Source organism: Dipteris shenzhenensis, chromosome 16, assembly GCF_047967505.1.
Source record: "Dipteris shenzhenensis isolate YYH24624 ecotype China chromosome 16, Dip_SZ_1.0, whole genome shotgun sequence".
NCBI lineage: Eukaryota > Viridiplantae > Streptophyta > Polypodiopsida > Gleicheniales > Dipteridaceae > Dipteris > Dipteris shenzhenensis.
Window position 1 is genome coordinate 50,623,800 of NC_141611.1, and position 25,430 is coordinate 50,649,229.

The window sequence follows — 25,430 nt, forward strand, 5'->3', positions numbered from 1 at the left end:
AATGGGAGTGCCAGGCCCTTCTCTAACCCAGAGATTCATGATCAAGAGAAACACAATGGGGCAACAAATGCACATTGGTTGGGCGCATTGGAATAGTGGCCCACCTAGTTCTTTTGCGGCACATGAGTTGACTCCCCCACGAGCCAAGGCACAACTGAGAGCCCTTTCTCATTTAAGACAAGCACTAAGATATTGGAGATAGACATCGCTATCCCTAGGTCTCGAAGGGAGGGTCTACATAGTGCCTGTAAATTTTCCAAAACAAAGATGCGCTTGAGGGTATAATATATTCATAGAGCCTTGGTACCTTCCACTTTATACATCACATAGTGGGTCCCCATGGATTTTATGCAACTAGAAAAAGGCAAAGGGACATCCAAAGTTAGATGTGACCCTAGAGATGTTAGAGTGGCAACATATCATAATAAAGGGGCATTAGGACCCAATGCCAATCACCATGGGGTTGGATCGATCGTGTTGGACGAGAGGGCCGACCCCTCTTCCAGAGGTTCAATGGGATCTGAGATGCCCTCGAGCTTCGGACACACCAATAAGATTATAGAGGTCTCCTAGTAGAACACTTCATTGGATGACGTCCCTCAACTAGAGACTGGTGCCAAGGCACCCTTAATACACACCACTAAATTGAGCACCAAAATGCCATAGGTCATTTCTAAATTTTAGTCGCGTAAACGGACCAACCTCAAACCACAAAAGATTCCCTCCTGGATGATGGCCCGCGAGGAATTGCCCATCGACCCATGGCTGCATCACAAGGGATTGCCCACTATCGTCCTATGGTTGGAGCAGTTGCCGAGACAAAAACATCGAGATGATCCAACATTGCCTATGGAGTTGCCCGACAACACCGAGGATCTAGTAGGGGGCCTGTTTTGTGGCTACACTTCACAAAGGGATCTAAGAAAAGGGGGCCACACCTTATTGAAACAATATGATCAAGGGGGACCACCATCGAGAGATGCATGTCTCTTCAAGGCTTGGGCTACAATCGTCTTCTACATTTTCCCAATGCAAGGCATATCATTTGGTTACTTGGTCCACCACCTTTACTATTAAACCTCGAACAACAAATCATTGATTTGTATGGTTGGTTTTTCCAAACATTAATAGAAAGTTTTTTTCATTAGGAAAAAATTTATAAATTTCAACAAAACTTAACAATGAAGTGTATTTCTAGCTATTGCCAATTGTGAAAACTACTTCAGTGTCATAAACGACCATCTCGTATGACTTCTATCATACATAGAATGACAAATCTTTCTTTGGCAATTCTTGACTAGCCTAAATCTTAACATCAAGAAGCTAACCAAGCCGAGTTCATAAAACCTAGACAAATATGAAATATCCTTTAAGAAGAGACTTGAGAAAGGGAACTATACTATTAATAAAAGATCGACTAAAAATGCTCAATGAAAATTACTATGGCCTAGGTCAACTCATAGCCACCACTTCAAACAATTGCGTAACATAGACAAACTCCTTTTGGTTTTGAACCAAATGGACCTTGACTACGACTTTCATTAGGACTACACTTCATTAGATGCCTATAAAACTCTCATTCTTGCATTTAACCTCTTTCTAACTTTCCAATGCTCCTACAAATATAGCATGAAACAATTAAGTATATCAGCATCAAGGTACATTCCACTAACAAAGTCACATTGCTTGATTAGCGTATATCACAAGCAAAATGGATGGCTACAGCAACTCTTAGTTCTAAACATGATACATCACAATATATCTCATCAACAGTTCACATTGTAAGCACTAAAGAAAACATTATTTCCCACTTCCCAAACATGAGGTAGCTTGATTAAATTATTGAGACTAAGCACAATATCTAAGAGCAAATAGTTTGAGGCACTTGTGAAGAAAGTGTCATGAGCCTCTAAGAGTTCATGAGTTTCATTACTTCATACATTTAAAATGCAAAACAGATACAGGTACAAATCACCCATTCCATCGTAAGAAGTTGGTAGTAAGGCTGTTGAGTCACACACAATATACTTAAAAGCTAAGAGCAGATATAAGCCAGGGGAGCAGCATTACGAGAACACTATTTCAAAGTTGCAAAAATGAGTCGCTAGTTACAAGAGGCATGACTACCAGTTACTTTGTTCAAGCTCCAATTCTGTTAGACGTGATACCCCTATTTTAAGAACTCGAGTCTCGAACAAGTCTGTTCAAACCGGGATGAACATGTGACCGGTACAAGAAGTGTGGCTGACAAGTTCCTTGTGTTCAAGACCCCAAAGCAAGAAACTAGAATCTCAAACATATCTATTCAAACAAATCCATGATCATGGGACCAGTATGTAACACTCCAATTTGCCTTTACAATTTTACCCATGTTTTAGAGCCAAAAATTGATGCACCATTCATATAACCATTCCAAATTAATCTTGTTTACGTTCGCATAACTTCCCAAAATCATACAAAGCATGGAGTTGGTCTGAGTCCTGACAATCTACAAACTCAGAACCATTACCATGCACTTGTAGGGACTTTTTAAGTTGCCCAGTTTTTGAGTTATTTGTGATGTAGCATGATCTTGTTGGAGTTGCTAGAGAAGACATGAAAGAGAAACATACTGCTATTATAGTGCGTGATCTGGACTCCAGCACTAACATACAAGCACACAATTTACATAATGAGGTGCTTGCACTCCCATTTCAGCTTGGCAGTATCACTACGGTTTGAATTTCCAGCCAGCTAAAATGAAGGCAAGCCCACTCATGGCAGAGGACGAGCTCAATCATTGCTCTGTATGAAAGCCGCAAAAGCAGCTTCAGACTACAATGCACTAAGCAGAAACCTTCGAGGTACCAAGTTTGCAGCTCCATTCACTAATTACCAGCATAGGCCCCAGTGGTTCTAATAAAGGAATAAGCTAAGGGAGACCCATAGCATTTTTCCTGAACAGCTTCGATGTTCAAAACAAAATGTCTTCCTGCCAGTAGTATTCAGAGTGAAAACCGTACTTAAAAATTCATGCTTCTAAAATTGTACCATGTGACCTTACACAATAGGTCAAAACACTCCAATAGTATGTGAGTTCATAGCCCAGAAAAGCCACAACCAAATCAGCTGTCAGTTTAAAAACTCAAAAGTATTCAGGTTTCCAGAACCATTTGTGATTGGCCTGGCTTAACCACATAAAAAAGTGAGTTGGTGTGCAAGTGCTTGTATTAGCGCTTCAGTCCTAAGCAAGTTTAATCAAGAGCTTACTAACCGTTCAATCATACAAAACATGGTTGTCATAATCTCAATCTGCAAAAAATTCGTTGCTCACAATGCTTACCAATAGACTCAGACCTCAATGAATTATACCATAACACCTAATAAGGCCAGCGACCAGTAGGCGTAGCCCGCTGATGCCACCTGACCGGACCCACACTGCCAGGCATCACACCTTGTTGCATCAAAGGTTGAGGGTAACCCTGGTGATGTGGCCCCTGCTCTCTCTGTTGTATTTCCACCTTGATTCGTCTTCCAAGGATGAACATACCATTCACTGCAGCAACGGCTGCTTCCGCAGCTTGAGGGTTTTCCATGGACACAATTCCTGCATCCAATACAATGCATCAACCAGTATATATTTCTCTCTTTCCACTGCACGATAGAAGAAGAAAGCAAGGGAAGGGTGGGTGTAACAAAGAAGGGTCAAAAGAGAGAATCAGACATTAGACATGACTTCAGAGTGGGCCAAGACAATCAACATTTCTGAATCACCCTAGACATACCAAAAGCTGAAACTCACAAATGAAAACGTTTCAACTCAGAGAAGAAAATTTTATTAATTAAAGTTCTCAAAATAATAGGATTAGATTACTAAGCTGATCAAACATTTGTTGTGGGACATATGAGAACTTCTCAGTCAATGTGATGCATTGTTCTGATTTCACACATGCATATTTCGGATTGTTGCAATTAATCACAAATGCTGCCTTTCAACCTAAGATAGTATAAGATATCCTTAACTGATATTTCCTTGCTATTCAACTATGCTCATAAATATGGGACATGCAGATTTGAACTTGGGAAATATTTATCAGCCAGGATACTAATATAACCTTTCAGCTGTTGCATCTTTCTCCTACTCTTCTGTGTTAGCGAAGCAAATGGCACATTCGGCGTCCCAGATGGAGAAAACCTGAGTTGAACTCTGACAGTCTCAAAACCAAGGGGAGATAATGATAGGGTAACATGTCAGCAATAACAAAAGCCTGATGCATATCCCATGCTAAACAAAGTAATGTTGCCAACAACTGCATGAGAATAATCTAAACTTTGAAAGCTACTTGCTGATTTGTGGTGCAAAGCATGAGATCTATCTCCTATGATGCAACTCTCTCTCTGGATGAAGTGAAACTGCACCTCAATGTGCTTGGTCCTTGCATGAAAAACAAGATTTCTGGCTGAACATATACATGCTTTTGTTGTCACAAAACAAGCTATCTTGTCATTTTGAGGCATGCCAATCCCTTTCAATAGAAGCCTTAACCAAGTGGCTCCACAGGCTGCTATGTGTGCTGCCTTGTACTCAAGCTTCAGTGGAAAACAATGCAAACTGGTTGTTTCTTCTTACCACTCTGATTGACTGCAACTAAGCCAAGAATGCTTCTACCTCTGCATCTAACAGCAGCAGCACCTTCACCCATATCAGCCTTTTTCTAGTAACATTCTGAAGCCAGTGACCTGGCTTGCCACAAATAAAAGTATGTCTCCTCTTTTACTCTCAGCTTCCATGGTTATTTTTCTTGTTTAAAACCACCCTGCTGTGATTGTAAATGCTTTTTGTCTCAGCAATTAAAGCTCTATCTTATGTGCCTCTTTCAAGGTTGACACCATTCACAACAAAACGCATTTCTTTGAGATCTAAACGTTTCAAAATTTACTGCATGTTTCAAAACGTTTCTTCACAATGAAACATTTGGATATGCATCGCAGTTAAATATTCACTAGATATTTCCAAAGGCTGCATTCTGTCTTGTCGATTCATATGCCTCTGAAGTCTGAAGTTGCAAGGCTGCATTGATGTTCCTCACGGCCAACAGCTCGAAAATTTTTCTACCAGGTCAATGGTGTAACGCTTCCCTCTGTTAAATTCTGAAGAACACTATACATGTTGAAGACAAAATCCTTTCATTTAAGTTGAAAAGACCATGGTCTACAAGCATCCCTCCGCTGAAGTCCACCCTGAATGTAAGCTTCAGGACTGGACTCTAATATTCTCGATGTATTTGCTGATAACTGCTTGCTCGCGGACCTGGCTGCTCCCGCTGCCCGCCATCGCCATCCCGCTCCTAGCCTCCCCTCCGCCTCACCTCAGCTTCAGCCTCCTCTCCGTCCCTAGCCTCCTCCCATCCTCCACCCCGCCTTGACCCTCTGCCCCCGCCTTGACCCTCTGCCCTCGCCTCGGCCACTGCTCCGCCCCGTCTCCTCTCCGCCCCTCCTTCCGATGCCCTTCCGCCTCCTCGCCATCCCTCCCCACCTTCGCCTCCCCTTCCGCCTTCCGCTCCACCTCCCCGCCCGCCCGCCTTCCGCTTCGGCCCACCCTCAACTCCCGACTCCACTTCCTTCTCTTCCCCCTCCTTTTCACCGCCCTCCCGTCCCTTCACACCTTCACCCCCTCCTCCTTTTTCACCCCTCGCGCCTCCTCTCCGTCCCCTCAGTGCTTCCTTCCCCCTCCGTCTTGTTGCCCACTCCGCTTCTTCTTTTTCGTCTCCCTTCTTCACCTCCGCCCCCCCGCTTTGTCCATTCCACTCCATTCTTCACCAACAGCAGAAGCATTTGTGTTTATCAGAAAGAAGAAGATCTTGGTGGTGACCTTTGGTCTAGCCAGAGGGGCTCTATGGCAGCACCCTCGAATCCCACAGCCGTTAAGGTCCTTTCTCCAGCCGACAAACAACGAGTTAACCAAGCAGTTCAGTCCCTTCAGGAGAAGGCGATTGTGGGCAAAATTGTGAGCCTCACACCCACACGGCGACACGTGCGAGAGTGGATCGAGGCGAGCTTGGCACTACATTCGGGAGGTCACCATCTATGGGAGAAGCGTCTTCCTCATCCAGATGAGCTCCCCCGATGCAGCCCCATCCTCCTTGGCCCTTTCCCAGGGCTCCTTAAGGAGTACTGAGCCATCCTCCCCTCCATTGGTCGCATTTGGCACAATGCTCGAGTCTCCACCAGATTCGACTGCAGTAATGGTAGTAAATGACGGGGTCCTCGGGATCATACTAGTGGTTGAGAGCCAGAATCCCTCCCAGAGTTGATTCTTCTAGAGACCGTTGAAGGGGGTACACTTCACCAACGAGTGGAGATTTTTGGATTACCAAGTTAGTGTCTCCGTTGCAGACTGATGGGTCACTTAGCCAGAGATTGCCTCCCCCCCCCCACCCCCGCAAAGCAAGCAGAGTCAGCAGGCCCGATTCCAGCACCCTCTCATGCAAGAGCAGCAGGAGTCTCAGGCCCCCTGGGTTACCCCCTGCGAAGGAGACTGCACCCAGGTTAAAAAGAAAAAGAAACCAAGCAAACAAGCCCGCAAGCGCCGTAGGAAAAGGGCCAAACGCAGAGAGAGGGACAGGGTTGACCGAGAGGCCCCTGAGGAGGAACAGTAGAAGCCACCTCCCCCAAGGGAAGGGGCCACCGCCCAGCCGGATGATCCTCTCGTTCAGGAGGTTCAGCCTCTGCACTCACCCTTGCATCAGCAGCGAGCCCCACGAGCTCCAGATGCGGCGATGGCGGAAGTCGTGGACGCTAGCCCAACAACGACTGCGGAGGACTAGATCCAAAACCCTGACGAGCCTGATCAGCAGGGGGCTTGCGGTCGTCCTCATCCCTCGTCCTCCCCCTCTCCCTCCAAATCCCTCCCCCTCTTCCTTTCCACTTCCCTCCCCCTCCAGGGTTCCCCCCGCTCCCACCCCCCTACCCCTCCTATTATGATCACTCTCACCACATGTCCCCCTCCCTCCGTCCCCCGCTCCCCTACATCCCCTACCGCCTCCCTCTCCACTCCGTAGCAGGTTCTTCCGCCTCGACACCCTTGCCAGCAAGCAAGGGTAAGATGACGCCCCCTTTTGCTTCTTCATCGCAGTAGCCGATCCATCCAGGGAGGGATCCAAATGTACGGGGCTCGTCCTCCCGATCAGCAACTCACAACCTCCAACCTGGGCGTCCCTTACCGCGGGACTTCTGGAGGTTAGGACCCTGAAACTATATGGAGATTCCGGACTCGTATCCTCTACCACTCGAGGTAATGCTCACGGTCCTCTAGCCCTAGTAAGGGGGGTTTGATCAGTGCAGTGGGCTCTCAGACACACCCCATTTGGAGAATCCAGTTTGCCTCCACACGGTTGGAGAAGTAGTCCCCAGAGGTATTTGATGCTATTATGGGAGATCAGATTTCACGTGGTGCGGAGGTGAACTTTCAGCGGAGCTTCACGCGAGGAGCCGATGTGTGGTTTGGCAGTAGGAGTTATCAAATTGCCGCTGGAGACAAAGGTGGAGCAAGCATACTACTGGCCCCTCCAGAAGTGTGTAGAGCTGTTCAGGGTGGAAGTGTCCGTGATAAAGTGGGCACGGAAGATCACGTATCCACCCTAGTATGTCGTTGTACGGACACGGACTATTTGCCCTCTAAACCCCCGGCAAAGTCACACAAAGCAATCTTTCTTCAGGAGCGTGAGCGGGCTTTGAAGAGAGACCTTGCCTCCATAGAGCGACTCAAGGAATAGGACCCAAATTCTCAATGGCTTAGTGACAGGTTCGACAGCGCTCGCCTTGAGCTTCAGGACGCGGAGATTCGACGAGCTAAGTTCTCCTATCACTCCTCTCGGGCCCGGTGGGTGCAGCAGGGGGACAAGATGACGGGGCCCCGATCGGCAGGCACACACCTGCAACATCTCCGTGATTCGCATGGGTATCATGAATACTGACCTGCAAGAGATTTTAGACCTGACCACAGGTACAACCAGCTCTTTCAAACGGAGACGATGACCTCAGCTGGTCTTGTGGCCCAAGAGGTAGTTTGTGGCCCAAGAGGTGGTTTGAGATCACATTCCGACAGTAGTCTTGCAGGATTTATGCAGCAGACTTGAGGAGCCTCTCACATATGAGGAGCTCTGGGAAGCCCTCAAGGCTCTCTCGACCCAGAAGTGTTCGGGTGAGGATGGCTAAACTCCGGCCTTCTTCCGAAACTTCTGGGAGATTATCTCCACCCCTTTCCAATCAGCTTGCTAGGAGATATTTGACACAAGCTCCCTCCCTCAGTCCTTGAGCAAGGAGTGGATTTGTTTGACCCAAAAAGGGGAGATAGGTCAACCATTCGACAATGGAGACCAATCACTCTACTTGATACTGCATACACAATCCTCACCAAGGTCTTGAGCTTGCGGTTACGGCCCCATCTTACCAACATCATCCACGACACACAAAGCACGTTCGTCCAAGAGCTCAACATCCTGGGCAACATCTTCACGTTCTGGAAGGCAGTGGATTGGTCCAGGGAGGAGTCACAGCCACTGGCCGTACTCTTGGATTTTGAGAAGGCCTACGACAAGGTGGAGTGGTCCTTCCTAGAGGGTACTACCGGAGATTGGGTTTCTCAGACAAATGGGTCAGAGGAGTTTCTGCGCTTTATGCAAGGAGCTCTAGTCAAATGCTTATCGGAGGACACACGGACGAGACCTTTCCTCTCTCTCGCTCGGTCCGCCAAGGCTGCCCACTCGCTCCCTTCCTCTTCTTGTTTGTGGCGGAGTCTTTGGGCTATTACTTGAGATCACAGGTGGCGGGCCTCACAGGGTTGAGGCTTCCAATCAAACAAAAGGAGCTGCCTGACTGGGAGTTTGCAGATGACAGGGCCTTGTATGTTGAGGGTACCACATGGAGTCTGGAGAGAGTCAGGGGCGCCCTGGCTATCTATTGCGAGGCCTCGGGTGCACAGATCAACTGGACAAAATCCACGGGTTTCTTCACATGCTTTGAGGAGACACTGGAGATTCGTGAGGGGGGGAGTGACTTTGCTTCATATGGATACCGCAGGGCCAGACAGCGAGATACCTCAGATGCCAGGTTGGTGTTGACATTACAGCAGAGTAGCAGATCGCCCTTGTCCTTGAGAGTGTTCGGCGCAAGCTCTACTGAAGCTCGGCCAAACTCTCTCTAGCAGGTCGCGCACTAGTGGCCAACTAGGTCCTTGCCGCGGCCTCGTATATCACTGATGCTTTCAAATAGGATGCATTGGGCAGCTCCGACGGCTGGTTTGGAACTTCCTTTGGGCAGTTCGAACGGCATGAGGAACACTAGATCCCGAGTAGCTTGGCAGACGGTGATCATGCTGCCGGCATTGGGAGGCTTGGGTATCATTGATCCAGAGATGCAAAGCAAAGCCCTCTTAAGCAAGTTGGTTGTTCGCGGCCTCACCCCAGGTGCAGAGCCTTGGAAGCTGCTCTTATAGCAAGGGCTTCTAAGAAACACCCCACGCGCTGGGGAACAATGGCAGCCTTCACACATATGGATCTTCTCAAAGGCCCCCCTTACGGGGAAGGGTTCCCCCTTGATGAGGAGCCTCCACAGGGTCTGGCAAAGATTGGCAGGGGGTCTCATTCGTGCTCCGCCCAGATGTAGAGAGGAGTTTGAGCATCAAGCCCTTATGTGGCACCCAGAGATCATAGATTAGGAGGGACATATGCTCGAACAGCGGACTCACATTGGTTGGGCAATATGTTTGCTGCTTGAAAGCCTGCTCCATGGGAAAAGAGTGTCTTGTGCCAACAATTCTTCGTACTCTGTGAAGGGAGTTTTAAAGACTGAAGGGAGTCTATAAAGGGTGCATATTGGGAAAGATGCACAGGAATGCCTTTTAGAGGGAAGGATATGTTAGAGCTGAAATGAAGTTGCGGCTCACACATTACAATGTATATGGTCCTCTGAGGACACCATCTTTTTTACAGCATCTGTATTTTGTTACCTTCGTAGATGATTTCCAAACTCTCATGGGAATTTCTCTTGAAAGAAAAATCAGTAGTATTTGGTCCTTTCTAACTATATTTCTACACGTTAGGTGGGGGTCGAGCCAAGGCACAATGCCAGGGTTAGAGGCTGAGTGAGGGCTTGGTTGAGGCTGGTTTGGGCAACTTTGGCTTGAGGCCAATTTGGGACCCTGACTAGGGTCGGGTCAGCCGATCTAACCAGGTCCGGTTAACTACACCTTACCTCATCGGGTCAGTCAGCCAAGTTAGCAGACCTAGTCAATCAGTTCTTTGCCAGTTCCACCCTATACATACAGACATTCGACCTGGTCTTGTACACATTGTAGGAACACTTCCAGCTTGATGTTGGTGTCTCTGGAGGTGCAGTTTAGCCTCAGTTAAAAGTCCACCAGAGGTGCAGTTCAACCGTCAGGTGATCAGTTCTATATGCAGAGTTTTCCCCGTATTTTCCTGTGCATTCAATTCTCTCTGTGGTCACAGGTCCTCTTTCTACTTGCAGATCCGCACTCTATCTGTTTGTATATTGTGCTGCACTTTGACAGAAACAACCCTTATCTCACTTGGGTCATTTTTGGAAGTGTGGCCCCTCAAGAATGCCTAGCTATTTTGCAGCCTGTAATGTAGGAGGTTAGGGGTATTGATGGGGGAGAAGAACATGAGGTGCAGAAAGGAAGCTAAGACAGCATTTTGGACAATCTCCCTCAGCCACTAAAGACCTCCTTTGAAGGCACTAAGCAAAAGGAGAGAGCACTTTTAGTTGTCAGATTTTAACACCAGTGAAGCAACGTGGTGTAAGTTCTGGGCAACTTTTATTTTAGTTTGGTTCCATTACATTTGGTTGCAATATCTCTCCGTCTATTTCCAGATTTGAGCTTGAAGTTGTATAAATACTTGTGTGCATACATTCAGTAGGATCCAAATCAGCCTAATATATTTTCCTCTGTGCAAATTGGTTTGGGCTTGGCCAAGAAAGCAAGGCCCATTCACTGTTCATCTCTAACAGAGATTTGCACCACCTCTTCACAATAAAAACCCTAACAAATTGTTATATACCTAACAAAGTACTAAAGATATAAGAGAGAACATCTAGCCTAATCAAACCAGCTCCAAACTCAGAGAAAACAGCTATCTAGCTTCTGTAGTATGGGCTGTCCTAGAGCAGAGTAACTAGCACTCACGCGCACATGTAGCATGGGTAAGCGCAGTACGCGGTTTTGCTATGTGCGGGTAAATAGGTGTCTGGTAAAACAGGGAGACAAATCGTCCCTGCCGGTGGGCGGGGATGGCGATACGAGACAAAGAATCTCGCATGAAAGGAGACGGTGCAGCTGCCCTTAGGCTGCGCAGGAGTGGCGTTTAACGCTAACTGGACGTGTTTAGACATCGGGGTTCAAGGAATAAAGTAAATTCTACCCGGTTCGTCAGGGAGGAGATTTTTTTTTCAGAGGCTAGCCGGCTTGGTTTGCTGAGGGCGTGCGCACAACGATGGGAGCAAATTCTACCCAGTTCGTTAGGGAGGAGATTTATTTTTTTTCAGAGGCTAGCCGGCTCGGTTTGCTGAGGGCGTGCGCACAACGATGGGAGCGAAACGGTGACTGCACATTTTTTGCAACATTTTTTGCAAATTTTTTCCATGACCTGTAGGAGCTACTCTCTCTCTCTCTCTCTCTTAGATGATATTCGACGATGCCTCTTCTTTGTGGCACGTTGATTTTGTGCTATCTTGTATGCAGAGTTCTTGATGTCCCATGGGCCCATTTTGGCCTTTAGTGGACAATAATACACTTTCTTTCTTTCTTTCTTTCTCTCTCTCTCTCAATCAATAAATCAACCAAACAATCAATCAATCTCAATCAGCAATTTGGGGGAAAAAAGTAGCTACTTTTGGCTTAAAAACCTAAGAATCCGAATCAAAAGTTATTACGAAAAGGAACCTTACCATAGTAGCCTTTTGCATGTCCAGTTGTATTATCGACCATGACTTTTGCATATAGAACTGTCCCATATGGGTGGAACAAGCTCGCCAAATCACGATCACTAATTCCTTCAGTTATTCCTAAGACAAGAAGATTTATTCCTGGAGAACAAACAAAGTAATGAAATAGGTTACAAACACGAAAACACATGTCCCCTTCATTCCGGTTGCATAAATAACACAAAAGAATGCGAGTCACTACACCTCTCTCTCTCTCTCTCTCTCTCTCTCTCTCTCTCTCTCTCTCATTGTACCGAAGATGAATGCAGCAGATCTGGGGATCGTGAGGCAATTGGCAATCGGCAGATCTGGGGATCGTGAGGCAGTCGGCAGATGCACCAGTGACAGCATATGGGAGGCATCTACTCGAGTTTGGGGCTATACATGACCTGATCGTATACAACGGTGTCCATAGATGGCCATCAGCTGGAGGGCTCACTTGTTTCCCACATGGAGGGGGGAGTAGTACGGTGGACTACCTGCTCAGTCCACTAGCCTTTGCCCCACCGATACATTATTACCTAGTCTTTCACTCGAAGCCGACCACTCATATCTTACCTTCTGCATATCGATCGCCATGCCAACCATGAGGAGGGCCCCCCGCCACCCACTCACGTTCAGATCCATTTTGACCGTGCTCTTTGTCACGGGAGCGTGAAATTCTAAGTACTTTAATGTACTACAAGACTGTGACAACTTTGGTTTTAAAAGTCCAAGCGTGGGCTTAATAATGTGTAATTAAACGCGGCATGGTACCTAGCACATAAGCGTCCTAGGCCCAAAGACATTCCCAGGAATTAAAAGAGTGGTTGTTAGAAAATGATGACGTGGCATTTTTAATGGGTCCCCTAGAGGGCCATGTACCTTCAGTGGCCCCCCTAGAGTTCCAGGTTGCTCTAGTGCCTTCTACATACTCCTTTGCCATTCCTGGACCTTCCTGGTCCTTCTAAACTTCACATATGTGGTTTTCTCTCTCATCTTCTCCCTTTGTTGAGATTTTGGACTGGTTTTTCAGCCTCCTTCAACTGAATTCCGTTTTTCTTCATAATTCCTCACCCATTTGGATTCCTCGACTTCCGTTTCACCCGATGACTTTCCCTCTGCCTCCCCTTCGCAATGATATGCTTTTCCTCGACTTCCATTTGACCCGATGGCTTCCCCTCTGCCTCCCCTTCGCAATGATATGCTTTCCCCTCCGTGCGTTTGGTAGAACGAGCAGAGCGAGCACTTCTTTTGCTGGTCGAATTTGCAAAAGTGGCTTTTTCTAGACCTTTTTGCTTCTACAACCTCTTGCGCCTCTCCTCTTGCAAAGCTATAGCTTTCTGTTGAATTTTGAGTGGTCCCACGTGCTGGTTGACTGGTTTTCCTCAGTTTTGGAGGACTTTCCGGCGATGAAACTTCTCTAAAACCTTCTCAATGCAGTCCTCTCTGAAGCACGCTTCTTTTGAGCCCAAGAACTCCCACTTCTTCACAACAGAAGTGCTTCTTTTATTTTGCTACTGCAATTTCTTTTTGCCATAAGCTATTGGTTGGCCTCGTGTGCCACCTCTTTCTTGGTTCACAGATGCCCAGGCAGTGCTACATGAGTCATTCTTTGGTTGGGTACTTTGCTGATTTTATTTTGGAGCTTTGAAAAGCTTTGTGAATGCCATCTGGAAACCACTCAAAGAGAGTGCAGCTGGGGTGCAGTGTGATTGCATCTGGACAGCCAATGGAATTGCACTCGGAAAAGAGAATGCCTTTGGATTGAGCCTATGGGTTACGTGCACTTATGTGATGGTGTTCTATGCTTGAAAGCCTTACAAAGGCTCAGTGAATTGGGGTTGCGTGCTCAGTTGCAAGGAAGGTCTCCCAAATGCAACTTGTAATCATTTCACTGTGAAATATAAAGAAATACCGAAAGGGGGGCACCACAGTGTTTGGGGCCAATCGGGTGCACTTGTCTATGTTTGTTGAGCAGGGGCATTCTAGAACAAATGGGTAAATGCCAAATGGTGATCGTGCAATGGTTAATGGTTGTGATATATGCTTTGCGAGTTGTAAATAAGTGCTGAAGTGATTAAAGGTTTAGTTCCACTGCCCTCTGAGTGATTAGAGGCCGGTTTCACTCTTGACCCGGTGTACGTGAGCCACCTGGCTTCTGAGCTTTCAGTACTACTTGGAGAGGGGATGGACCTCGCACATGCATCAGACACCCTTACCTCAGTGATACTGGATGTTGCCACCAGATCCTTTCCCATGACACGATCTGTGTTGGGGTAAAGGCACATTGCCACCCCTTTATTAAAGATATGACACCTATGACTGTCTTAAGACAGTCATAGGGAGAAAAACCTAATCCTAATAAAACCTATGAGTTTGTGGTGTGGCTCATCACTTCACACCCGCATGTTTGGAGTCTTCTCTCTCTCTCTCTCACCTTCTCTCTGTTGCTCTTCTCCCTCTGTCCTTCCCTTTCAACTGGTATCAGAGCCTCACTTCCTCCCTACCCCTGCCTACCAGCTCCCTCTACCTCTACCTATCCTCTCGGGCCTTGAGCCCTCAGCAACTCGCTCAGCAGTGCGGAGCAGCAGATCGGGGCAGCGCTCACAGGCTACAGCGGGTCTGCGAGCAGAGCAGGGCGGCGCGGGGGACAGCTGCAACAGGGCGGCGCATCGCGGGTCTGCATCAGGGCGGCGCCGAGCAGCGCACGCGTGGACAGCATCTGGGCATCGCGCGGACTCGCGCCGTACAATCGTACGGACGTACGGCCGTCCGTACAGCCGTACGGACACCGTACTGTCGACGGTACCGTACGGACCGCCGTACGGACTGCGACAGGGAGGGGCGTTTTTCGATTGGGAGCAGCTTCAGGAACTCCTTCATCAGGGATCTGCGTCAAGAAAGTTTTTTTTCGAAACCTTTCTTTTTTTTATCTGTACCCTGCAAAGGTACAGCAGGTACACAGGTACTCTGCACAAGTACACTGGTACAAAAGTACAGCAGGTACATCAGTTTTTTTTTGGGAGACAAAGAGAAGGAGAAAGAGCACTCTGCTCTTTCATTCAGGATCATTTTTCAGTTCTCAAAACTGTGTTTTTTTGAAAGTACAGCAAGTACCTTCATCTCCCTCGTGCTTGAGGTGACCAGTACCACAGTGTGTGGTTGATTGCACCGTTATCTTGTTTTGGGAAGGTAATGCCTTGATCTTGCAGAGGACTTTTATGTTTTTGCTGAGTGAAATCTCAGCTTTTGGGTGACATTATCAAAGGGCTTTTGCCTGGAAGCTTATGCAGTGTATGCCTTGAGGCAGTGTGGAGCCAGGGAGCCCCCATTAGTCTTGTTTCCGCAGTGTACTCAGTGACATTTCTTGCAGGTCACATTTTGTGTACGACACCTTTTGAAAATCTCAGTTGAGCCACGCTTGGCCAAGGCGCATCGAGTTTACTCGGTCCCTAACTGTCCATCGTTGACAGTGCTCAAAAGATTTTCTCTTCAGTGTCTGTACGTTGGGATCTATGTTGTTATTGTGCACACAGGGTTGTTTATGCATTGCATTGTCAGGTGAAAAGTGCCAGGAGAGCGCTACATTTTGTATGCTACCTCAGTGTTGAGGTGTTCTTCACTTGGTTCAGGTGTCAGATCAAGGGGCTTTTGCCCAGATTTTGCTTGAGAGCACTTGGGTTACTGTCACAGACCTTCAAATGCCTTCTATCCCCTTGGCAGAAGGGTGATTGCTTGGGATTTGTCCCATTTTCTGTTGCAGGTTTGTGACAGGCTGAAGTGTCTGGAGCCTCTTTTACAGTGAACAACACAGTGTATGACAAGTGGTTTATGCATATAAAAGCAGTGCAATACCTCATCTGAGGTGGGAGAAGTGATCAGGACAGCAGTGCTTTATGCTTCATCAGATGATGATGCACTGTTAAAGCACCTGTGGAACAGCTGCAGCATTCTGAAATTACTGTTTTATGCCTATTTGAGCACGGTACAGTGTGTCGGAAGGTACAGTAACTGGAGGGAAATTTACTGTTTTGCTGCAGATTCTTTTGACAGTTAAAAAACAGCACTATTGTGAGTGCTTCTGGCTCTTGATAGAGCAGGTTTTTTCTGAGAAATCAGAATTCTATTCAGTCTTTTTTTGACTTACAGGGAGTCAGGTACTTTCCTTATCTGATATGGCATCAGGGGGAAGTAAATCATCAATTCTGAACATAAAGAAGTTGGAAGGGGCACACAATTATGCATTATGGGCAGAACAGTGTTTGAATGTACTCCTGCTTAAGAAGATTTCTAAGCCCATAAGGGTGAAGGGTGTCAAACCATCTGGGATGTCAGATGATGAGTGGGAGGAGCTAGATTTGTCCGCGAGGGCTGCTATCATGCTTACTCTCAGTGATTCTCTTGTGTACAATGTTCAGGCTGAAAAGACCTCTTATGGTGTATGGCAGAGGCTAGCAGAGTTGTATGCCCAAAAGAGTTCAGCCAGTAAGGTGTATTGGTTGAAGAAGCTGGTTGATCTTCGCATGAAGGAAGGTACAGCTATGACCTCACACTTGAGTGAGTTCAATGCCATCTTTACACAGCTGATTGCACAGGGGTTGAACCTTGATGAGGAGTTCAAGGCTACTTTCTTCTTGTGTACCCTTCTTGAGAGTTGGGACACTTTCAAGACCACCTTGTCTAATTCGAATATCACTCTTATATATGCTGATGTTAGAGAGCTCTCTCCTCATGGAGGAGATGAGCAGGAAAAATAATGCGGGCAGCAAGTCTTCAAATGCTTTGCAGGTACAGGAAAGAGGCAGGACTCAGCAGAAGGGGAGATCTGCTAGTAAGTCCAAATCCCGAAGTCAGTCCCGTGGTAAAAAGGATATTGAATGCTTTTATTGTGGCAAGAAGGGACATGTGAAGTCTAAGTGCTTCAAGTTTATACGGGATCGAAAAGCCAAGAAGGCTGAAGCAAAGGATGCAGGCAGTGGAAGTAAAGGCAAAGGCAAGGCCAAGGTAGATGACTTGGATGCTAGATGGAGTGCCAAACGGTCGCAAGAACGCACTTGATTGCAACAGAAATTATTTACAAGCAAGAGGGAGCACAAACGGCCGCTGACGTTTTCCTCATCCTCAACTCAACTTAGCATGAGAGAGCACTAGTGAATGTTGCAGCAGAGGACAGTGACAGTGACAGACATGAGGTATTATGTTCTTCTCCTGTAATTGCACACACATTGGTTATTGATGGCCATGACATGCACACCTGGCTCTTGGATTCAGGTGCTTCTTTTCATGTTACTCCTCATAAGGAGTGGTTTACTTCTTACACAGGTACTCATGGAGTTGTTCACCTTGGGAACAACTATGCATGTCAGATTGCAGGGATTGGCAGTATACAGATAGTATTCCCTGATGGACGGTCATTTATGCTTGATGGTGTTCGCCATGTGCCGCAAATCAAGAAAAATCTGATTAGCACTGGCTTGTTGGATGACAGTGGTTACCACACCACATTTGGGGATTCCAAATGGGTGATTACTGATGGCCAGGTTGTAGTGGCTGAGGGTTATAAGAGTGATACCTTGTACCCTCTTTATGTTTCCAGTGTGGGTAATCATGTTGTTGCCATAACCGAGCTGCCAAAGATTTCATTGTGGCATAGCCGGTTGGGACACATGTCTGTTAAAGGAATGCAAGAACTGTCACGTTTGGGTTATCTGCCGTCTCTTTCTTTTTCAAATTTGCCTACTTGTGATCATTGCATATTTGGCAAGCATTCTGTGACTCCTCATAAGAGGAGCACTCCCCAGAATAGAGCACCGCTTGATCTAGTGCACACTGATTTGTGTGAGATGCCACAGTTATCACTAGGGGGTGCAAAGTATTTTATTACTTTTATTGATGATGCCACACGCAAAGTGTGGGTCTATTTCTTGAAGCATAAAAGCGATGCCTTAGATGCTTTCAAGAAGTTTGTCGCTCAGGTTGAGAATCGGACAGGTCGCAGGCTGAAATGCCTCAGATCCGATAATGGGGGTGAGTATGTGTCACATGCTTTTGTGCAGTTTTGCGAAGCTAAGGGCATCAAACAGGAACTCACAGCCCCTCATAATGCATCTCAAAATGGTGTAAGTGAGCGGATGAATCGAACTATTCAAGAGAAGGTTCGATGTATGTTGTCTTATGCTGCATTGCCCCATGGCTTTTGGGCAGAAGCCGTGCAAACAGCAGTTCACATTATTAACAGGTCGCCAAACAAGGCTTTGGAGTTGAAAGTGCCAGAGGAGGTACAGTCTGGCAAGCCACCCTCATATAAGCACTTACGTGTGTTTGGCTGCGAGTGCTTTGCTCATGTACGCAAGAACTGCGCACCAAACTGGAGCCAAAGTCTTTCAGATGCATCTTCATGGGTTATGGTGACGAAGGTGAAATGGGGTACAGGTTATGGGATCCCGTTAAACGGAAGATTATACGCAGCAATGATGTCATCTTTAAAGAGGATAGTGTACACAAGGAGCCCGTGCAACCTATGGAATACAGGAGGGTTATTTATGATGATGTTGGACAGCAAAGAATGCCCGTTTATCTGCAGCAGCAGGCTGCTGCAGATAACCCTGTTCAAGAGGGTATACAGGCTGGAAATCAGCCAGATAATTTTGCCAATGATGCACCACTGGATATGCCAGCAAATGGGGCTGTAGAACAGCCAAATATGGTGGTACAGCCACCCGTCATGCACGACGAACAGGCTAGACAGCAGCCTAATCCGAAACATTTTGTTAGGAGGAGCGCCCGTGTACAACGGCCTCCTGACAGGTTTGTTCCAGGAGCCAATAATGTGGCTGATTTTATTATGCTGACAGATTGTGGTGAGCCTTCCAGCTTCAAGGAAGCTATGGGAAGAACAGAGAAAAGGAAGTGGGAGAAAGCCATGCAATCTGAAATGGACTCCCTACTTCAAAATGATACATGGGACTTGGTGCAGCTACCTGCAGGCAGAAAGGTTTTGCCATGCAAGTGGGTTTACAAAGTCAAAGTGGATTCAAATGCTTTACCGAGGTATAAAGCCAGATTGGTTGCCAAGGGATTTAAGCAGGAGAAAGGCATTGACTTTGATGAGATCTTTTCCCCTGTAGTCAAGATGACTACTTTGAGAGCAGTGTTAGCTCTTGTTGCTCATGAGGACATGGATTTATGTCAAATGGATGTGAAGACTGCTTTTCTTCACGGAGATCTCCATGATGAGATCTACATGAGTCAGCCAGAGGGATATGCTGTTAAAGGGAAAGAGCAGCTTGTGTGTAAGCTCAAAAGGAGCTTGTATGGACTCAAGCAGGCACCCAGAGAATGGTACAAGAAGTTTGATGCCTTATTGCCGCCACATCATGGGATTAGGATGAGACCATTCTTATTTTATGGTCTTGTATACAGTAACTGTATATTTGTAATTTTTATTCTTTTCTCCCCTTTAGGCACATTGGCCTTTAGGTGGGAGGTTGTTGGGGTAAAGGCACATTGCCACCCCTTTATTAAAGATATGACACCTATGACTCTCTTAATAGGGGGAAAAACCTAATCCTAATAAAACCTATGAGTTTGTGGTGTGGCTCATCACTTCACACCCGCATGTTTGGAGTCTTCTCTCTCTCTCTCTCACCTTCTCTCTGTTGCTCTTCTCCCTCTGTCCTTCGCTTTCAATCTGCGCGTGTTCTAGATGGGAAGATGCCCCAAAACCCTTGGTTCGATGATGAGTGCAAAGAGATGAGAGCCCACCTTACACATGAGCGAGCACTCGAACACTTGACTTTACTAGAGGCAAAACCGATCTCACGCCAAGTGACACGGCATAAGAAGCGGGCTTTCCTAATGCACAGAATGGATGAGGTGGATCAGCTCCTTTCACGCAGGACACCCTACTACGGGATGGGGGCTCTTGTCAGAGGGGAAGTCGCACATCCCCATTACAAATCCAGTAGTATGACACACATATGCATGCTTCCTATATGATGTCCCGGGTCAAGCACCACCTGATATGTCCTCCATGCCTAGACCCACTACGTGTCATCTGTTCATTGCGCAGAATGTACGAGCTGCCCTTCTCCGGCTTCATAACCGGAGATCACTAGATCATGAGGGACACGAGTTCTTGACCTCGATCCTAGCACACTTGTTCAACCATGCCGTATGCCATGGCTTCCCACCTGCCTGGAGCACCACCACCATAGTACCGATACACAAGGTAAGCGATCCCATGGACACAAGGAACTACCGCACTCTTATGATTGGCCACACTTTGGCTAAGATATACGGGTCGATACTAGAGAGGGAGATCGGCAACCACATAGAGAGTCACAGGCGATGTGCACTTGGGCACGCGGGCTTTCAGAGACAGCACTCCACCCTGGACCACGTTTTCACCCTGAGGGCCATTATTGAGGAGGCTAAGTCGAGGCATCAGAAAGTCTACACTTGTTTCGTAGACTTTCGTAAGGCATTTGATACTACCCCACGCTGTCACATGATCAAGAGGTTACAAGAGTTGCAACTCCCTTGGGAGATTTGCACTTAGTGTGAGTCCAATTGCATACTTTTGCTACTTTTTGCAAATATACTTTGCAGATTTTTTGTGCATTTTCAGAGCATTTTGGTGCATTTCAAGCCTTTGATAGGCTGTGACAATAATTGTCACTGTGGGCAGAATTTTTTGGCAGACTCTAAGTTGTGCATTTTACATCCCAACAAGGGATTTTACCTGTCTGGTTTGCTGCGTTTTTTTTTTATTTTCTGGTAGAAATGGCTCTGAACAACCCCAATGAGGTGTTCGGAGTCCTCACAATCTCTCGGATTATGTCAATGGCGATGAGGCAAGGCCAAAATCCGTGGCTACAACTGTCACTTTACAGCTGGAGGCAAGGGTGGAGGTCAAAATGCAGCGCAAGTAATTGGAGCAACTGCTACTTCAGTGGCTCCCACAACAGAGCAGAAAAGATGGGATTCTAGGGATGCACAAGCTCTTTCTGTTATTTCTCTTTCTGTCAAGAGGTTCATTATTCCTCACATTCGCTCATGCAAGACCTCAAAGGCAGCTTGGGAGATTTTAAAGAGCATGTTTGCAACAAGAAATGATGCCAGAGTTTCCTTCCTGAAGAGAGAGCTATCTCATACGCATTTGGATGAGGGAGATTCCATGAATGCTCATCTCACAAAACTTCGGGTTTGAGGGAACAATTGCTGAATATAGATGAAGTTATTTCGCATTCAGAGATGATTACCACCACTCTGAATTCTCTTCATGAGTCTTATCTCGATTTCCATACCTCGCTGAATTTGTCATTGAGGGGGAGGGCAAGAATCCTCTCTCTTTTCACGAGTTGGTAGGACTTTTGTTGCAGGAAGAGCATACAAGAAGAAATATGACAACACAGGTTGGCAAGCATGCCATGCTTTCTAAGTTCAAGCCTAAAGGAAAAGGGTAGCAAAAGCACCATGCCACTCAGACCGCACATCAGCATAAAGCTGATTCAGAACAGCCTTCTTATAAGGCTAAAGGTGATGCAAATACGCCTAAGAAGATGGGCATCTGTTACTACTGCAAGAAGCCAGGTCATTACATTGGTAAATGCAAGAAGCGCATAGCTAAAGAAAAGAAAAGGGATTCAGGTATGGCTGTCTCAGATGCATCAACTTCTAAGGCACATGATGGAGGAGATGTTACAACCAACTTTGTGGAAGAGCACTATGCCTTTTGTCTTGCATTTCAAATTTTTCAGTGGATAGTCAAGATACTACAGCCACTCTTGAGGATGATCCGTATGCTTTCTTGACCTGCAGTTTTGACCCTTCAAAGGATGCATGCTCTTTCAGTGTCAATGAGACACTAAACACTTGGTATTTTGATAGTGTGCTTCTAAGCACATCACTTCTAAGAAGAGCCTTTTTGCATCTCTACATCCACCACCTACTAAAAAAAAGGTGACATGTGCAAACAATTCTTCTTATTCAGTGTGTGGAGTGGAGGACATCATACTCACATCCACGAATGGCACACGTTTAAAATTACAGATGTTCTTTATGTGCCAGGTATAAAGAAGAATTTGATTTCAGTGTCCTCTCTCAATTGAGGAGGATTTCAGGTTATATTCGGTGATGCTAAGTGTGCAGTCCGAGACAAAGAGAATGACTATGCTTTGATGTTGTCTAACACTTTATATCGGGGTCTTTTTCAACTTGACATTTATGAGAAAAGATCCGATCTTGCACTTTCAGTGAGCACTCCTCCTGCTGCGATGCAGAATGTAGAGTTATGGCATGCCAAATATGGGCACATGAGCTATGGCAACTTAATGACACTTCAGAAGCATACTATGGTTGATGCATTGCCTCCTTTGAAGTCACCTCCTCCTCATGCATGTGAGGGTTGCATCCTTGGCAAGATGCATAGATTTCCTTTTAAGAAAAATGGTGCAGTAAGAGCTACTCGTAAATTATTTTTCATACACAGTGATGTCTACGGTCCCATGAGGACACCTGCTTTTGGTGGTTATCTCTATTATGTTACATTCATAGATGACTACACCAATTATACTTGGGTCTATGGTCTTAAGGCAAAATCAAAAGTGTTTATGCATTTCAAACACTTTGTGGCTATGGCTGAAAATGAGACAGGACTCAAGGTGCAGACACTTGGCACAGATAGAGGGGGGGAGTATATGTCTCATGAGTTTGAGGCATTTTTGAAGAAGAAAGGCATCACGCATCACACCTCAGCAAATGGCAAAGCTGAGCACAAAAACCACACTCCTATGGAGATGGATAGATGCATGCTTACTAGTAAGAAGCTACCTCACAGGTTTTGGCTTTCGGTATTTCTTTATATTTCACAGTGAAATGATTACAAGTTGCATCTAGGAGACCTTCCCTGCAACTGAGCACGCAGCCCCAATTCATTGAGCCTTCGCAAGGCTTTCAAGCATAGAACACCATCACATAAGTGCACGTAACCCATAGGCTCAATCCAAAGGCATTCTCTTTTCCGAGTGCAATTCCATTGGCTGTCCAGATGCAATCACACTGCACCCTAGCTGCACTCTCTTTGAATGGTTTCCAGATGGCATTCACAAAGCTTTTCAAAGCTCCAAAATAAAATCAGCAAAGTACCCAACCAAAGAATGACTCATGCAGCACTGCCTGGGCACTTGTGAACCAAGAAAGAGGCGGCACACGAGGCCAACCAATAGCTTATGGCAAAAAGAAATTGCAGCAACAAAATCACAACTCACCAAGCCCTGAAAACTCGAACCAAGTCCTCAATCGCCAAGAGGACATAGTAGCCAATGCTCAATTGCATTCTCAGCCAAAGAGGAGTGCAAAGGCATGAAAAGAGAGCATTTACAAGAGCCGACCAGCAAGAATTCCACTGAAAAATGTGAAAAGAAGCACTTCTGTCGCGAAGAAGTGGGAGTTCTTGGGCTCAAAAGAAGCGTGCTTCAGAGAGGAATGCATTGAGAAGGTTTTGGAGAAGTTTCATCTCCAGAAAGTCCTCCAAAACTGAGAAAAACCAGTCAACCAGCACGTGAGACCACTAGAAATTCAACAGAAAGCTGTAGCTTTGCAAGAGGAGAGGCCCATGAGGCGGTAGAAGCAAAAAGGTCCAGAAAAAGCCACTTTTGCAGATTTGACCAGCAAAAGAAGTGCTCAGCTCTGCCCATTCTACCAAACGCACAGAGGGAAAAGCATATCACTACAAAGGGGAGGCAGAGGGGAAGCCATCAGGCCAAACGGAAGTCGAGGAATCCAAACAGGTGAGGAGTTATGAAGAAAAACGGAATTCAGCTGAAGGAGGCTGAAAAACCAGTCCAAAATCTCAACAAAGGGAGAAGATGAGAGAGAAAACCACACGTGAAGTTTAGAAGACCCAGGAAGGTCCAAGAATGGCAAAGGAGCATGTAGAAGACACTAGAGCCACCTGGAACTCTAGGGGGGGCCACTGAAGGCCCATGGCCCTCTAGGGGGCCCATTAAAAATGCCACATCATCATTTCCCAACAACCACTCTTTTAATTCCTTGGAATGCCTTTGGGCCTAGGGATTAATTACGCTTATGTGCTAGGCACCATGCCACGTTTAATTACACATTATTAAGCCCATGCTTGGACTTTTAAAACCAAAGTTGTCACGGTCTTGTAGTACATTAAAGTACTTAGAATTTCACGCCCCGTGACATACGTCTCTCTTGAAACAACAAACCACAGTTTGCTGTCCCAAAACACAGGAGCGAGCATGAAATATAGCATGAAAGAGTATACAAGAAAGCCGCAGCTATAGTATACAGAGACGGTGAAAATATGGCTAGGAGAGGCATGCATCCATCCATATACACTGCTCAAAATCTCTGTGATCCTCGTCGATCAATAGTCAAGATGCATCAATATCACGAAGTCTCACGGCAAAAATACTGTCAGCTCAGTATCTCGGATGAAACATACAGTGTCATCAAGCGACCTCATGAAATCACGGTGAGCCCGTCTGTACTGAGGGAGTGGAGGTGCTACCCTCCTCTCGAACACCAAGTAATGCTCCAGACGCTCGCTCTGCTAAACTACCTGTAGGAGCCTGGATCGCAGTCGACTCTAACTGGAAAGCATCAAGGTAAAGCTGCAATATCCCAGGTGAATCTGCCAGTTCACCTTCCTCCATCCATTTCGCATCAAGTGATGGGTAATTTTGAAATTTTACCAAGTAGCGACGGATAACTTTACCCTTGAGCTTTCTATCTCTGTGTGCCAGAATCTGCTCTGGGACCAGAAGTTCTTCCACTTCAGGCTGCACCTCATCAGGTAAATCCTCGAAAATATCTCCATGATATTGCTTTAATAAGCTCACATGAAAGGCATTATGTATCTTCCAATGCAGAGGCAACTTCAGCCTGTAAGCTGCCTCGTTTATCTTTTCAGAAACCTGGAAAGGACCATAGTAACGCATGTTCAGCTTTGTGTACAACCTTTCGTCCTACCTTTGCCTTGTTGTCTACCCCAAGTCCACTTCAGTTGTAACGTGTGTTCACATCCTCCAATTTCAGTTGTGTCGTTTGCTTGTTGTTTTTTTTTTGTCATCTTTCTTGGCTTTGTCCCCCATTTCTCTTGGACCCCTTTTTTTTTTTGTGGGTAGGCCTGGGATGAGCGTCGGGCGTAGGCGTAGGGGGCGTAGGATGAGCGTAGGGGGCATAGGGGTAGGATGAGCGTAGGCTGAGCGGGGTATGAGCACAGCTGAGCATAGGGAGTGGGTGGCTAGGTAGGCTGAGCGTAGGGAGAGGGAGAGGCTGAGCGTGAGCGTGAGGAGAGAGAGCATGTGCGTGAGGAGCGTGAGGAGCGTGAGCAGAGCAGAGAAGGTGTATGTTGAGCAAAGCAGAGGGGAGGCAGAGCGGGTGAGGTGGGGCTGAGGCGGAGAGGCTAAGCGGAGGGGAGGCAGAGCGGG

The 25,430-nt window shown here is 46.5% G+C and overlaps 1 protein-coding gene across 1 annotated transcript in view; it reads right to left on the minus strand.

The window, feature by feature from the left end:
• Positions 1-2,409: 2,409 nt before the first annotated feature.
• LOC147893086 (uncharacterized) overlaps positions 2,410-25,430 on the minus strand; it is a 43,059-nt gene continuing 20,038 nt past the window's right edge. The window contains exons 6-7 of the mRNA XM_087387005.1: positions 11,950-12,087; positions 2,410-3,586 (exon numbers count right to left, since the gene is read on the minus strand). Of these exons, the coding sequence (XP_087243131.1) occupies positions 3,360-3,586; positions 11,950-12,087 (365 nt within the window). The 3' untranslated portion in view covers positions 2,410-3,359. The remainder of the gene's footprint in view (positions 3,587-11,949; positions 12,088-25,430) is intronic.